Raw genomic sequence first — 17,403 nt, 5'->3', positions numbered from 1 at the left:
GATGTAATGACGGTGTTGATGGTTCTACAATGTGTTTTCACTTGACTGGACCAAAACCTATTATTATCTCGTTAGTGATAATGATTAATGGCAACTTTTAGGTTCTTTTTGCCAGCATAAAAAGGATTTCATTAACAACAATCATTGGACGGACCAATACTCAGAACAATGGGGAAGAGAAAGAACTCAGTGAAGATCTCAGAAAGAGAAGTATTGATTTACACAAGATGCAGATTCCAAGATCATCATTTCAAACAATTCTAAGTACAAGAACATCGACATCAGTTTTCACAGTGAAGTGAGTTATAGCTTCATGGACTGAGAGGCTGCCAACCAAGAAAGAAGCCCCTGCTTCAAAATCGACACCTTCAGACTTGACTGAAATTTGCACATGGAAAAGCCAAATGCCCTCTGGAAAAAAGGTTTTATGGTCAGACAAGACAAAGATTGAGTTATTTGTCCATGGTGATAAGAGATACGCTTAGAGAAGTAAAGATGAGGCTTTCAAACCTAAGATAATAGTACGAGCTGTAAAGCATCGTTGCCTGGGGTTATTTTGTGGCCAGTGGTACCTCCAAATTCTTCCACTTTGGCACAAAATTGGTTTTGCAATGGATAAATTAGACTAACATTTAGAAGACCAGTCCAGAAGCTTAAAGCCCTAACCTCAACCCTCTTGCGGCTAGGCTTGATGATGGTGACCAAAAGCATCTGGACTTCTGATCACAACTGTACATAAGGATGCCCATACATACCATTGTGACTAGGGCTGGGTATCGTCACTGATTTCTAGAATCGATTCAATTCTGATTCACAAGGTCCCAAATCGATTCGATCCACGATTCGATTTAATTCGATTCGATTCGATTTAAATCTGGGAAATTTTGACAGTCAGAAGTATAATTCAGATCAGAACATTTACATATTTTTGTATCTATAAAAAGGAAGCTGACACTCGCAAGACTTTATCCAAGGTGTGAGCATCACAGCAGATGCCTTTGTGTCAAAGTAGCTGAAGATAAAACACAGAAAAACATGAAGGTGATTTTTCCTGGCCTGGGATTTTATAAAAATATTCTGCAGTACATCAAAAACGAAAGAAAACCATTAATTAATGAACATTACCTCTGACGTTACAGCGGTTTTATTAGACACACGGCTAAGCATTTTGCATTTTGAATAATATTAAAAAGTTTAAATTTGTTCAGTATTGAACAGCAGAAATGAGGCTTTCTTTTCGGAAGAATGTAAAAGGGAAAAAAACAGCGGCCGACAGCGCTGTAAACAACAGTAGACTTGTGCATAACAAGCAAGCGAATAATGAAGAAAGCGAAACTGTTCGAGAGAGAGGGGGGGAGAGGGAGAGAGAGCTGCGCATCGCAATGGAAGCAAAACAGTAAAAGAGTGAATTCATGACGATGTTTATGTGAAGCGTTTGGATCTTCTTTTGCTGCTGGTTCGGTCAATATTGTTTGGAGAGAGATCAAACTAACAGCTTTAGAATCAGCGCATAAAGGGCGTGAACACAAAGCGCGGACCCGGATCAGCGAGCTGTCGGCTTTCAGCCCCGACTGTGAGAAAGGCGACATCTAACTGATTCTGATCCGCGGGTTGCGCTGTGTGTTTAAGTCTATGTGCAGAATCCCTGTACCTGCTCTCATTTACTGTTTGGTGGTTCTTGAAATTTTGTGAGATGTCACCAGAGATTCTGGCATTTCGGACAAAATAAATTTATATTAAAAAATCGATTCAGGATTTTAATGAATCGATTTTACGTTATCCAAGCCAGAATCGATTTTAATCGATGAATCGATTATAAAAACCCACCCCTAATTGTGACTATATGTTTGCTGATTTTGTTTTTAAACAAATTGGTGTGTATGAATATTTCCTTGATATTTGACATACTGATTTAAAAAATATCAACATGAAACAGCTTGACATACCTGTAATCGTCTTCTCAAAAGAATCTTCCCACGCGTACATCTTGATTAGCTTTATACTGTTGAGAATCTCATTCATCGTGCGAACTCTGCTGTCAGTTATCAATAAGGACTTCCATCTGAATTTATTTATGAGCTTGGCCAAGAAAATCTACAAAAATCAAGAAAAATACATTGTAAGTGACTAAAGTTAATAAGAAGCAAAGTAATATATTTGGGATAATATAAGAAAAACACAGAAAAATCAGTTTTGCTATCTTAGCAGCTTACTAAACAAGGAAATGAGTTTATAGAAAGGTAAAACATACCATTCTATATGCCTCAATTTTTTGTGATATAATATTTTGTTCTTATTGTTCTTATTCTTATTCTTATTGTTATTATTATATTATTGTTACAAACCTCATTTGTGCAGTTTTTTTTTTTTTTTTGATTATTTTTGTTTGTCTGGTTTTTGCAACATTAGTATTTGCCATTATTTTTCATTAGCTCATATTAAACACATACTTATATTTCATTATTGGTCAGTATTAAGTTTTAGATATTAAGAATTTTATGCTAGCAAAAAAGAGTTGCTGGCATAAAAACAAACTATTTGCATTCTCGCAAACACCTCCCCCCTGATCAAGCTTCCTAAAGAACTATGGAGTCTCCACAGGGAACCTCTTCCAGGACCCTAGCCACAAAATAGGCCAAACATTTTTGAACAATGATGTAATTTATGTAATTTTGCCTGTCTACACTATCACTATGCACAAGGTGCAAAAGCTTTCCCCTAGGCAGTACATTAGGACTTTTAATTGAGCCCTTGTTTTTCCCTTTTCCTGGGTCAGAATTGTAGTGGGAAATTCTACAAGAACATATTGTCCTGAGCAAAACAGCTCCCAGGAATATACAAATTCTTTACAACATTAAGGTTAAAATCATTTCTGTTGCTAACATCAAATTTGAAAATATAGCATATAAGCATACAATTTCCAAAATTTGGATTTGCTAACTTTCCACTATTTTCAGTTAAAATAAGAACCAACTTTATTTTCACAGCTTCTAATGTAAAGATATGTCAGATTTATGTGAAATATACACAGACCTGTACAGGGACAAAAATCAGGTATGTGAAGATTCCAGTCAGTGCGGTGTAGCCCAGGATGTAGCATATGTAGACAATACACAAAACATAGAGCACTGTGCTAGACAGCAGAAAGCTCCCAAGCACTACAGCCTCGAACATTCTCTGGCCATCACTGGTCAAAATGTTAATCATCTAGGCAGCAGAAAGATATGAAGAAAAGTTAATTAGGAATTGCATCAAAACAAATTTCTTTTATGTCAAAACAAGTTCAAATTATTTGTAGCACTATTGACTCACAAGATAATTTATAATACATTATGGAGGGATAGAAAGAAGAATACATGAGATATTAAAAACATGTAAAACATATGTATACACGTCAAAATATAAAGCATGCTCATTCAAGATAGAATATAGCAACAAAGACAAACAAGGGTTGCTTTTCATGTTCACAGATAGCAGACATTACATCTGGTCCACTAATGTCTACCATGGACACAAACAGCACCCCACATCCAAGTTTGTTCCACTACAGCGTGGGTGAAAGCAATGTCAAAGTTTTTTAAAGCAAAAATGAAATCTTTGCTAAAAAAGACATTAGCATATTTTTGTTACACTGGCCTCTGTAGGCTATCAGCTGTAAGAATATTGTACAAGTGGATAAAATTACTTTAGAATCAATTACAAGAGCATTAAAACTTTCTCAGACAAATGTGGCTATATTGCATTTGCCATAGAAGTGAGAACTAGTCTTTACCTCTCCCATTGAAACACCGCTGTATACCCGCAGCGATATGATTTTCTGAAAAGCCACTGTAGAGAAAGCCCCTTTCAGTCTCACTGCTGTGCGCAGGTTTATTGACCACAGCAAGGATATTAGGAGAGCTTTGCAACATTCTGTGGTGAACAGACCAATGGACAAACCAACACCATAGGACACTGTGTTGGACACGGACTCCTCTGGGTTTTCAATATAATTTAAGATCATGCTGATCAGTACAGCCTGAAAGAACAGGGAGAAAATGGTTAGTGACACTTAAATAACATGAATCTTTAAGATCAAATTACATATTTTATATCACCATGGACTGAGAGGGTGCAGAGAAAGAACGAAGACCCTGCTGCAAAATCGACACATTCGGGTTCGACTGAAATTTGCAGCTGCCCACATGGACAAGTCGAATGCCATCCATGAACAAATTACACGGTCAGACAAGAGCAAGACTGAGCTATTTGGCCACAATAACAAGAGATACATTTAGAGGAGTAAAGCAGAAACTCTCAAAGCTAAGAACACTGTACCAGCTGTCAAGCAAGGCAATGGAGGCATAATGCTATGAAGCTGTTTCCCTGCACAATGTACAGACTATCTCCAAATTTTTCAACTTCATCTTAACAGATACATGGTAAAAACTTGGACAAAGTTGTTTTTTTCAACAGGACAATGATCTGGGTCTGTGCCAGAAAATCAACCAATTTAAATGAACTGTGAAGAAAAGTATTGAAGTTTGATGATGGCTACCAAAAGCATCTAGCTGAGGTGCAAATTGCTCGGGAAATTTAACAAAAAATGAGTGTAAGTATATTTTTAGGCTTGTAGGTATACTTTTAACCCTGTGGGGATTTGAAAAAATCTGAAATGTTTTCAAACTTACGCACCCAATTTTTAAAGTCATTAATGATGTGTGCTGTACAATAGTTCCACCCTGAAAAATGAAATAGTTCAAAGAAAATAAAAGAGGCACAGAATTACCGTGACATTCATCCCCTTGATGAGTGTATGTAAACTTCACCACAGATGTACATATTAGTTATTATATATTGCTACACTTTCAGGTACTACTTTTCAGAACAAAATGTGCTTTCATCACAAGATCTGAGATTAAAATCATTGTTTCTTTGTTTTTTTTTACTTATGTGCACCTTCAGATGACTTGATGAGATGGTTCCTCTCTAAATTACTCAGATGCGACATTTAGAAATGGCAGAAATGCCTTTGGACAAAACTGGTTTCCACTGTATACAGCTGGGATTGTTCATGTTCTAATATCTAAGAACATGAAACACAGAGATGATGACTCACCGGGCCCAAAAATGCTGAAACCATGGCAAGAATACCAATAATGACAGAAACAATCAGCCTGGTTCGTTGAAAGTGAAAGGCCACACGAACCAGTGAGGCTTTTTCCAGACCCCTCTTTGCCACTTCTTCATCCCAGAGTCTCTGAAACCTGCCAGACACTTACAATCAGGACCTACTCACCCAGCAGTCTATTTTTCTTTTAAATATTATAGGTACTTAGTAAATTTCAAGTACTTTTCCAACTGTCACTATGTCTTTGGATTTTGACTGTGATCCCCCTGACTGATTTTTGGATATGTTGTGTTTAAATCTGAATATAATATGAAGAGAAAAGACCTTTGTGCACTGGTGTCAGCAATATCAAAAGGAGACAACTTTAGCTCGGAGATGTCCAGCTTATTCCTAAAAATGGACCACATCAAGGGGGTCATCCAGGCAAAAGTCATGAAGGACAGGAAACCTGCATTGTCCACAGGGTGGGGCCTAAATATAAAGCAGACATAAAATGTTGTGTGAAAGGAGGGCATTAATAGATTTCCAAGTATAAAGTATTTATATGGAAACAAATAACTAGCCATCAAATATTATCTAAGTTCATCTAAACGATCAAGTTTGATATTGACACTGACTGTGGTGAGGAAAAACGCAAGGGCTTGAGCATCTGCAAGCTCTGCTGATATTTTCTAAATGAGGAAGGGTGATCCCTTTCACAGCTGTGCACACAAGGATCATCTGGATTGATGATCTCAGATCCAGTTCGCCACTGGACACCATCGTCTGCCTAAACAGTCAAAAAAGCAAAAAGAAAGTATAAGACAACCAGTAAAAAAAGCAGAGTGGATGAAAGACTGAGGTTGTGCCTTAGTCAATAGCTAAATGTCTGAAATTAGCTAAGCATCTAAAAGGAAAGCAGGATGTGGATGATGGAAAAGATGTCAGGAAGTAAAAGCAACATGTAAATTTGCTGTTTGTTTAGTACTTACAAAGGAGAGTCTTCGAGTGCCATTCTCCTCCAGAGAATATTTTTTCTTCATTTTGTTCTATGTTAAAAGAGACCAAACCACAAAGTTGAAATGATACTAACCAACATGATAATTCAAGTAGAAATGTCTAATTTAAGAGCATTATTTACCAGAATCAGAAACAGGAGGCTGTAATACATCACACATGTAATGCTGGTTTTAAACTGCCCTGCCTTAAGTCCAGATCTGTTACTCACTCAAAACATTTAATGTGTTGTGAAACAAAAATAAAACAAAAAAGGCTGTGAACTGGTAAGCAGCTGAAATCCTCCATGAAGCTAGAATGTCCTTTTAAGAATCATTGAAAGGCTGAAAAAATGGGTTGGTGTATTTGGAAGTGCATTAGAGTGGTTCTCCTCTTATCTCCATCACCGATCCTTTTCTGTGGCAGTCTCCGATTTTAGGTCATCCTCTACCTCCCTTACTTATGGTGTCCCTCAAGGGTCAGTCTTGGGGCCTTTATTGTTTTTAATTTATCTTCTCCCCCTCCAGCATATAATGGGCTCTTTTGAGGACATTTCTTATCATTGTTATGCTGATATTCAGTTGTACGTTTCTTTTATGCCCGAGGATTTATCTAAGCTTCAGCGTCTGAATGATTGCTTAGATTTGATCAAACGTTGGATGGCTGCAAATTTCCTCCAACTCAACGAGGGGAAAACCGAAGTCCCCGTATGCGCCCCTGATAGGTTTCTATCGCAGATAGTGAAAGCCCTTGGTCCTCTCTCACTTTATGTTAAATCCTCTATCAGGAATTTAGGTGTCACCTTTGACTCGAGTCTCACATTGGATGGGCATGTGAAATCTCTGGTTCGGTCTTGTTTTTATAATTTAAGAAATGTGGCTAGGCTAAGCCCGATTTTATCTCGCTCTGAACTTGAGATATACATGCATTTATTTCGCCACGCTTGGATTATTGTAATTCGCTGCTTACGTGTCTAAACAAAGGTTCTCTAACCACTGCAGAGCAGTACCACAAATGCCTATCCAGTGTTCCATTCGAGATAGTAAAATATTGCCAAAGACTGTGTCAAAGGCAGCTGTTAAGTCTAGGTGAACCAAGATCACATGATCCTGAATCTGTAGCCAGGAGGATGTCATTAACAACCCTATGCAACGCAGATTCTGTGCTATGCAGAGATTTAAAAGCAATCTCAAAGACATTATTTTTAAATTTAAAAAGTTTTCAACTGACAAGCAATTTTCTCCAGAATTTTACAGAAAAGAGTAAGCTTGCAAATAGGCCTAAAATTTGATAAAATGGCGGGCTATTTTTCTGAAGCAGAGGTTGAGCTAGGAAAAGTACCAGATAAAAAACTGGTATTAATAATAGCTAGAACAGATAGACCAAGAGTAGAAATGACCTCTAATAATTGAGGTGGAGCAACATCAATAGGGAAACCTGAGGGCTTCAGATGGCAAACAGAGAGAAAGTTACAGGCTCAAACTGGTAGAAAGCAACAGAGCAAAGAACAAGGGCTGAATGGTAAAGAGTAGGTGGTGTCATCTGAGCCCTGGCATTATTCACCTTTTCCACAAAGAAATTCAAAAATCCCTCACATGGCTCAGGGGAGCTAACAATGTGTGAACAGTAGAAGCAGACAGCTAAAGACAAGTTCATCAATTATTAACATCTATTTTAATGGATGACACATTTCAAGAATTTCCCATTTTAAATATAGTTAAACTAAATCTTGCTTAAAACTTAAACTGACTCATCAGAACATGAGGTGAGGTCTGGAAAAAGCATAATTTTAAAAGGTTTTGTACAGTACCAATTAACCATTCATTTGAAGGTTTAGTTAATGAATGGTTAACCAGTCATATGAATGGTTAACTGCTAGTTAGTATGTCCAAATTTTGGACCGATATTGAATCTGAAGAAAACAAGTTTTTTTTTCTGAATAAAGAATTCTGTTCATCCATAACTAACACCTGAATATAAAGTGTTAATGAATGAACAGTGTCCTCATACCTGCCTCTCAGCTAAATCATCTGCACAGAATACAACAGGTCCTCTACTAATCAGATGGTTATTAGTTCGATCCAAGGCTTTTCCAGTCTGCATGCCAAATATCCTTGGGCAAGATACTAACCCCAAGTTGCTTTGTGATGCATCCATCAGAGTATGAATGTGTGTGAATGTTAGATAGAAAGTACTTAAATACATAATAGGTGTGTGAATGGGTGAATGAGGCATGTTGTTGAATCAGTTCATTTATACCATTTAGATATGTTTAAGCTTAAAATCTTATCAACTTAAAGACTGCACATGCAGATTACAGCGCTGTTTTTGAAACATCTAACTAATAACATATAAAAAAAAAACCACTAACTATTCCTAACTAAATTATTAATAAATAAACATTAAGAATATTAATAGTAACTGTAATTTATTTTGGTAATGATTTCTTAAAAATGAAGTTAACTATAAAACACAATCAATGAAAACTGACAATCATAAAATACAAGCACAAACTAAAAAGATCAAAACTGAGCTAAACTAATTTACAGTAAACACAGTGAAACTTTTCCTGTCTGAATGAATGAATTAAATTAATCTAAAAAAATCTGAACAATACCTCTGTGTGGAGAACAAGGGAGACACACTGCCGCTAGTCAACACTGACAGTGAGTGAAGCAGCATTTTACTCTGCCTTGCATAACCTTTATGGAGATCAAAGGTTAGCCTGTTTAGAGGTGACTGCCATTCTTCGTTCTAACTGGACAGCTTAGTCACAATGACAAATCATTTAAAATCAGTGGTAACACTTAATAATAATGACACGCTATTGGGCATTAGTAAAGTATTAGTAAGTGCTTAATTCATTTATAAAGCATTATTCCTCCTTAGTCTGTATCAATACAGATATACATGTGATGTCTCATCATGGAGCAAGGTGTGAAAAAAGGCATGGGTCATTATCAGCAGAGGTTATTGGGTGAGGTGACCTCGATAGGTCATCATGTGAACTTTTGATGTCATCTCCATAGCTCACCATGTGACTTATTGAGGTCACCTGATTATGTCTACTGCACATATGCATTCAAGATTATACATCAATTGATGCATCAATTGATGCATCAATTGATGCATCAATTGATGTATGATGTGCCATTCTGAGTTTTTATTGAATTTGACTGAATGAGGAGGAGGAGACCATCCAATACTTCTTTTATTTCAGCCGTGTTCACCAGACACCGTTCTTTCTAATTCAGGAGCACTCTGGAATTGAACCTGACTGGATGCTGACTCATCTCACTAAAAGCTCACTAACACAAACCAGAGCAACACTGAACCTCAGGAATGAACTAAAGAACTTTCAAACATCCCAGTAATCCTCACTAATGTTTTATCATGACCTTATTCATATTTTATTTTAAATGACAAACCTTAAACGTTATATTACCCAGTTACCCAACTGCTCATTCTCTCTTAAACTCCTCTTACAGACTTAGACTCTCATCCTACCAATGTTTTAGTATTCTGCAAACCTCAAGTGGACTATGTTTGCATCACTCATTTTAATTATCTGTGTGTGTGTGTGTGTGTGTGTGTGTGTGCGCGCATTTAAATACTTTGTTAATCACTTTCTTAAACTTTTTAAATGATACCATGAAGATGTTATACATGTGACTGTGAATGGAGAATAAATATTTATATCTGGGGATTGAACTGGTTCTTATGTAGTGCTCTTCTATTCTACCTGAGCACTCAAAGTGCTTTATAAAACTTGACTCATTCACCCATTCTTACGAGCAAGCTCAAACTTACACTGAAGAATTAAACAAATAAAATCTAGATTTTAGGTTTTTCTGTCTTCTAACTTAATGTATTGGGGAAAGCATGCAACTATTCTGATAAATCTCACAAAACAAACGGCCATGTGAACATACAAACCACGCTCAGTGGTAACCTTTTATGTCAAGGTATCCCTCTTTCTGATGACTCTGTGTGGACTGGTGATGTCTAAAAGAAGAAAAGAAAAGAAGAAAATATCATTTGCTAATAATACCACTACTAACATTTATCTGCAGGTAGATAGGACAGTAAATTCTGTGCCTTCTCAAACAGCCACCAGTTGTTTCATATTACATTCCTGACTGTGCCATATGGTGGGATTAAAGGGGAATTGCATCAGTTTTACATGTCAAAATTAATGTATTTGCATGGGAGGAGCCTCATACAGCTGGAGGAACTGTGTCATGTTTGAAGGATATTAGCGTTTAGTTAGTCTACAAATTGTAAAATCAAGGTATTCAGTTGAGTGGGTATAAAATTCAAGATACCTCTTCTTCCAATAAAGTGGACTTATCTAAGTCATCTCAACATGTTTTTACATATGAGGGAAAAATCATAATATATCAGATAGGGAACCAATGACACCCTGTGAGCAAGCACTTCCAAATGCCACACATTTAACTGAGTGGCTCATTACAGTTTCCATTTGGATTTGTCAAGCAAATTAACATTTGATATTAATAGATAGATGAGAACACAGTTGATGTTAAGAGGTTAAATATTTATACTGTGCTTTCCGACTCCACATTAAAGTAAAGAGACCATTTCATGCCAGGATACGGAAAAGGTGAAGACATTAATTATTCAGTACAACCTTCATAAATCTCACTGGTAACTGCTGTGTTGGTGGCTGTCATGATAGCATAATATCATTCATGAAAATAGTTTGAAGAAAATAGTTCTTAAATTGTTTAGCACTGACTTTATTGTTTGTTATTTACGGAAGAGGATTAGGGCCACTGGAAAAAAAAATCGGAGAAAAAAGCCAGAATTCTGACTTTTTTCTCAGAATTCAGGAAAAGAAGAAAAGAAAGACTTTTTTCCCCCAGTGGCCCTAATCCTCTTCCGTAGTTATTAATCAAGTGTAGATTAATTAAACTGCAAAATGGTGTTGCAGAGAGAAAAAACAACTCTAGTGGAATCAGCTAGAAGTATGCTGTCACATGCAAAGTTGCCAAACACATTCTGGGCAGAAGCTGTTGCTACTGCAGCTTACATACAGAATAGGCTCCCAACACGTGCTTTAAAGAATGAAACACCCTATCAGAGATGGTATGGAAAAAATCAGACATTAGCCATATGAAAGTATTTGGTTGTGTTGCTTATGCTCATGTTCTAGACACAGAGAGAAAGAAGCTGGAAAAAATGCAGTGAAAGTTCGTTTCCTGTGATAGGCAACCAATGCAAAAGGCTACCGACTGTGGGATGAAGAAAAAGGAAAAATACTGATTCGACGAGATGTGGTCTTCAATGAAACAGAGTTTAAATGTAAACAAAGTGAAAATGATCTCTGTTTGGGGAATGAGGTGACACTACACACGGGTGAAAGACAAACAAGTACTGAGGAGGCTGTCACCAGTGAGGCTGTAAAAGGAGATCAGCGGATCAGAAGACCTCCAAAGAGATGTGGATTAGAGGAGTTTGTTGATGTAGCTACAGTTGATCCTTGTAGCGGCAACCTTCGGTCCTTCTTTGCCGCTTCTGCAGGACGTAAAGTTTCTGACTCGTGCTCTTGTTAAGTCGCTTGGATGCCTTCCGGTAGCAAAAACGAGGCGAAGGAAAAAAGGGGCAAAACATTTATTCTCCATACAAATCGAAAGGTACAAAACAAATGCCTCTGGTGGGAGCTCCGTTTACATTCCCTTTATGTTACAACAAAAAATAACATTAAAACGGCGATGGTCAGAAAACTGTTGCTCCATGTCTTGCTTGCTTACCTAACCTTTTACCCACACCCCTCCGCATGCGGGCCAAATATACACCCCCTTTACGACATCTATCAACACTTTACAACAACAACAGACTAACAAAGCAGGATTAATTTATGGAGCACAGCCTATTACATTATAACATAAAATGATCAAGATTATAATAGAAACTTAAAGATCATGACAAATACTTAACTATGGCATGATGTAACTGAGTAAAATATTGGCCTGGACTTGGCTCCAACAATCATTATGCGAACATCTGTTGTGTCACAGAACCAAATTCACTGGAAGAGGCTATGTCAAGTCCAAATGCAAAGGAGTGGAAAGAAGCAGCTGATTTGGAATATGAGTCACTGCTGGAAAATGGCACATGGGATTTAGTGGAGCTACCAAAGGATCGCAAAGCAGTTGGATCAAAATGGGTCTTTAAAGTTAAGCATCACAGTGATGGACAAGTGGAAAGATACAAGTGCAGACTTGTTGCCAAAGGCTATTCACAGATTTATGGTGCAGACTATGATGAAACATTCTCTCCAGTTGTACGATTTGGTTCAATTCGTACATTGTTATCATTTGCTGTGCAAAACAATCTAAATGCGCATCAAATGGATGTCGTGACTGCATTCTTGAATGGACACCTGGAAGAGGAAATCTACATGGAGAAGCCAGAGGGTTACATCAAACCTGGGCAGGAACATCAAGTGTGCAAACTAAACAAGTCAATATATGGACTGAAGCAGTCTCCACGTTGCTGGAGCAAAGCTTTTACAGAGTTCATGAAAAGCATTGGTTTTACACAGAGTACTTCAGATCAGTGTGTGTTTGTTAGAACAGGTCAGGAGTTGGAAATATTGGCTATTGATGATCTGATTTTGATTACAGAATCAGCAGAGAGCATGAAGAACTTAAAGGACACTCTGAAGAAACACTACAAAATGAAGGACATGGGTGAGCTATCCTACATTCTGGGCATCTCAGTGGTCCAAGACAAGGCCAAAAACCATGTTGTGCTTCATCAGAGACAGTATATTGAAAACATACTACAAAAGTATGGAGTGGACAGTGCCAATCCAGTAGCAACTCCAGCTGACACAAATGTCAAATTAAGAAAGAGTGATGATGTCAGTAAACCTGCAAACCCAAGCATGTATCAGTCAATGGTTGGAAGTTTATTGTATTCTGCCATAGCCACACGACCAGATATAGCGCAAGCAGTGAGTGTGGTGTCAAGATTCAATGCAAACCCAAACACTACACACCTTACAGCTGTGAAAAGAATCCTGAGATATTTGAAAGGAACTCTAAACCTGGGACTCAAATATCAAAGAACAGAAACAGGAACCTTGGTTGGGTATTCAGATGCTGATTGGGCAGGTGATCAGGATGATCGACGTTCTACAACTGGAAACATCTTTCTACTTGCAGGAGGTGCAGTTAGTTGGCTTAGCAAGAAACAAGCAACAGTTGCACTTTCAACTGCAGAGGCTGAGTATATTGCTTTGAGCCAAGCTGCACAAGAAGGAGTTTGGTAACCAAACCACTGCCTAGACAAAAGTTTGAGTATCTCAGAGGGAAGATTGGACTGTGTTCAGTTTAAAAGGGTTATCATATACTTAACATGCCTATACTATGCTTATGTTAAGATGGCGAGCATTTAACTGTAATGAAGAATAATAGTTTTGTCTAAGATTAACACAGTACTTTTTTGTGTGAGTTCAAAACAAAAGAGAAAATGTTTATTTTCTAGTAACACTGTGATATAGGTGCATTTTTTTTTTTAAAGAAATAAGCAATGGCAGTCAAGTAAGTGAACTCCATGGTAAAATTAAGTGGGATTGTTGTAATAGTAATTTTACAATGTATGTTGAAGGGATATTACTGCCCTCTGTTGGCGTGTCTGTGCATTACATGCAATAAAAGGGGTTCCTTAAAAACATCAATGGCGGCCCACTACGATTATTTATACCATATGCGAAAGCACATCACATACCAGAGGATATATGTGCACATTGTGTGATTTCAAAAATTAAAATAAAGTGCAGCAGCCTACAAGGAAGAGAGTAACCATGCTAAAAAATTGATATGCTCTTTCACTACTCAGGGATTCATGTTTGGACAGATGGCCACAGTGTCACAATTCTCTGGTTAACCTACCAATGATAAATCATCCATTTCACCAGAACAAAATTTTACTAATATTACATGACAATATTCACTGTAAGCTGTAACACCTGCAAACTGTAATTTTATGGCAAGCTAAAATATCAGTAAGTTGGACACCAAATCTACTCATAGCGTTATTTAAAAATGAAGGCTGTAAAAGCAATTCTCTCTCTCATACACACACATAACTCTCTAGACGAATAATATATGAATGTTTTAAGTCTGACTGAATAAAACAAGTCTTGTAATACTTTTCTATGTTGAGCATTTGCATACTTTTGGCCAAGCTACTATTCAGTGAAGACGTGTCTCTAATCAGTTTTTATCATTCTAAAATTGTATAAATTCTAGTTCTTCTAACGTGTTTCCTTTTTACGTTTTATGTTTTAATTCACTATTATTATTATTTCACACATTCCAAAACATTTTCGTTGTTAACTCCGACTGTTGCAAGCTTACGTGTAGGCAACCCCCCTGTTCTCAGAAGGGCTCACACACACACACACACACACACACACACACACCATCCCTTTGCACTCCCTACATGAAACGTCCCTCTTCTTTAACATTTCGGCTAACCTGGCCTCTTCCACATCCGACGTATATCCCTGAATTACGGTGGCCCCTAGAGACAAAGCATGTATAAACTCCAAAACACTTACAAATTCCAAATAGCACGCACAAACTCCTCAACACATACAAAATCCAAGACACATGCAAACTCCAAAACACATGCAAAATCCAAAACACGTACAAAATCCAAGACACGTACAAGCTCCAAAACACATACAAAATCCAAAACACGTACAAAATACAAAACACGTGCAAAATCCAAAACACGTGCAAAATCCAAAACACGTGCAAACTCCAAAACACGTACAAAATTCAAAACACGTACAAAATTCAAAACACATGCAAAATCCAAAACACATGCAAAATCCAAAACATGTACAAAATCCAAAACACGTGCAAAATTCAAAACACGTACAAAATTCAAAACACGTGCAAACTCCAAAACACATGCAAAATCCAAAACACGTACAAAATTCAAAACACATGCAAACTCCAAAACACATACAAAATCCAAAACACGTGCAAAATCCAAAACACGTGCAAAATACAAAACACGTGCAAACTCCAAAACACATACAAAATCCAAAACACGTACAAAATCCAAAACACGTGCAAAATCCAAAACACGTACAAAATCCAAAACACATACAAAATCCAAAACACGTACAAAATCCAAAACACATGCAAAATCCAAAACACATGCAAAATCCAAAACACGTACAAAATCCAAAACACGTGCAAAATTCAAAACACGTACAAAATTCAAAACACGTGCAAACTCCAAAACACATGCAAAATCCAAAACACGTACAAAATCCAAAACACGTGCAAAATCCAAAACACATGCAAAATCCAAAACACATGCAAACTCCAAAACACATACAAAATCCAAAACACGTGCAAAATCCAAAACACGTACAAAATCCAAAACACATACAAAATCCAAAACACGTGCAAACTCCAAAACACGTACAAAATTCAAAACACGTGCAAACTCCAAAACACGTACAAAATTCAAAACACGTACAAAATTCAAAACACATGCAAACTCCAAAACACATACAAAATCCAAAACACATGCAAAATCCAAAACACATGCAAAATCCAAAACACATGCAAAATACAAAACACGTACAAAATCCAAAACACGTACAAAATCCAAAACACGTGCAAAATCCAAAACACGTACAAAATTCAAAACACATGCAAACTCCAAATCACAACGGAAGTGCTCCAGGACGCTAGGGGCAGTGTTGAGCTCGATTTGTAAAATAAACGGCAAGTTTGTTGCAAACACATGGGCTCTAGTCTCCGTTGCGCTTCCCAGGTTGCCTAGCAACTATGATACTAACAGCTGGAAACGTGTCATACAACTTTTTTTGACAGAAATGAAGGAGAACATATTTTTTTTCATTTGTTTGTTTGTTTCTACAAGAGCTTTGTGTGATTTGATAAGTATCTGAGGCTGAGACCACAGGACAGTAAAACATGATTTTTGGGCTTCATTTCTGTACTGAACAGTCATTTAAGATTAGCTAGTAAATAACAATTAGCTAATGTTGTTCATGAGACTAAAGTCATATCACTTTGGTAATGTAAATATAATATGGACAATATTATGGTTATTATATTAGTCATTATTAGGTATTACAGCAGTGAACATGAACTCTTTGTCAAATACTGAGCTTCAGTACAGATTCAAGTTGCAGTTATTTACATGTCTTACCACCTTAAATCTTCACTCAAAGACAAGTATATAGGAATGACTGCCAAATTTATTTGCCACTGAAGCCAAAGGATGGCATCTGAATAAAACCTCTCTTGACATGCCTAGATGACATTAAAGCTTGGTTGGCTCTAAACTTTTTAAATTTGAATGAAAAGAAAACAGATTTGTTGGTGTTTGGACCCAGTGGCCCCTGTGAGTCCTCTTCTTTTCATTTGGAACCCCTGGAGGTTTATTTTAAACCTGTTGTTACTGCCCTTGGTTTTAAGTTGGACCAGTCCATTTTTATCATTTAAGGCGACTGGCAAGAGTGAAATCGTTTCTTTCTAGGCAGCACTTTGAAACCATGATCCATGCTTTTATTTCTTCCCCTGTGGACTACTGTAACGCACTTTATGTGGGGGTCAGTCAGTTGTTACTCTGACATCTGCAGCTGGTTCAAAATGTATATTGACAGTGCATATATAGGTGTATCATATATAAGAGACAAATGTTGTTCCTTCAGTATGTTGGCATTACTAAATTTGGCTCAAATGCTTACATACATGTGTAAAAAGAAAATGTACAAGCTGTGAGCTGTTTCAAATCAAATCACTTTTATTGTCACATCACATGTGCAGGTACATTGGTACAGCACATGTGAGTGAAATTCTTGTGTGCGAGCTTCACAAGCAACAGAGTTGTGCAAAATACAATAATGTAAACAAGCAAAATACAAGAATGGCTACATCTGAAACTAATAAATATATGTACAATATATAATAGTATATATATGTTTCTGATAAAATGAAGAGTAGACTGATGTATTAAATATTCCTTTATTGGGTGAGAAAATCAGACCATGTCATAACTGCTTTAAGTCATACAGAATAGATATCAGAGCTTTAAACAGGCTGACGTCTGCTAAATGGGTCAAACTGGGCAGAAAGTATACAAACACATAACATCCTTATAGAATATGATGTAACACTATAGATCAACTTACCTCAGAATATATAAAGCATATAAACAATTACAGCAATATGATGCAACAAACACAGCAGTGCTACTGATCCAAAATACTCAAAGCTTCATAGAACTGAAACAAA

At 37.0% G+C, this 17,403-nt stretch overlaps 1 protein-coding gene across 2 annotated transcripts in view; it reads right to left on the bottom strand.

Moving 5' to 3' along the window:
• The window catches only part of abcc12 (ATP-binding cassette, sub-family C (CFTR/MRP), member 12), a 29,981-nt gene extending 18,342 nt beyond the window's left edge, over window positions 1–11,639 (bottom strand). Inside the window, exons 1-9 of one of the 2 annotated variants that reach the window (XM_026175114.2) lie at window positions 11,499–11,639; window positions 10,038–10,090; window positions 6,082–6,138; window positions 5,728–5,879; window positions 5,435–5,581; window positions 5,099–5,246; window positions 3,773–4,018; window positions 3,034–3,207; window positions 1,947–2,094 (exon numbers count right to left, since the gene is read on the bottom strand). In XM_026175114.2, the coding sequence (XP_026030899.2) occupies window positions 1,947–2,094; window positions 3,034–3,207; window positions 3,773–4,018; window positions 5,099–5,246; window positions 5,435–5,581; window positions 5,728–5,879; window positions 6,082–6,132 (1,066 nt within the window). In that variant the 5' untranslated portion in view covers window positions 6,133–6,138; window positions 10,038–10,090; window positions 11,499–11,639. Of the gene's footprint in view, window positions 1–1,946; window positions 2,095–3,033; window positions 3,208–3,772; window positions 4,019–5,098; window positions 5,247–5,434; window positions 5,582–5,727; window positions 5,880–6,081; window positions 6,139–8,702; window positions 9,904–10,037; window positions 10,091–11,498 lie in introns of those variants that run through there. The other variant, XM_026175138.2, reaches the window with a different exon arrangement.
• Window positions 11,640–17,403: the final 5,764 nt, after the last annotated feature.

Source organism: Astatotilapia calliptera, chromosome 1 (assembly GCF_964374335.1).
Source record: "Astatotilapia calliptera chromosome 1, fAstCal68.1, whole genome shotgun sequence".
In the NCBI taxonomy this organism is placed as follows: domain Eukaryota; kingdom Metazoa; phylum Chordata; class Actinopteri; order Cichliformes; family Cichlidae; genus Astatotilapia; species Astatotilapia calliptera.
This window is presented reverse-complemented; position numbering and strand designations above follow the sequence as displayed.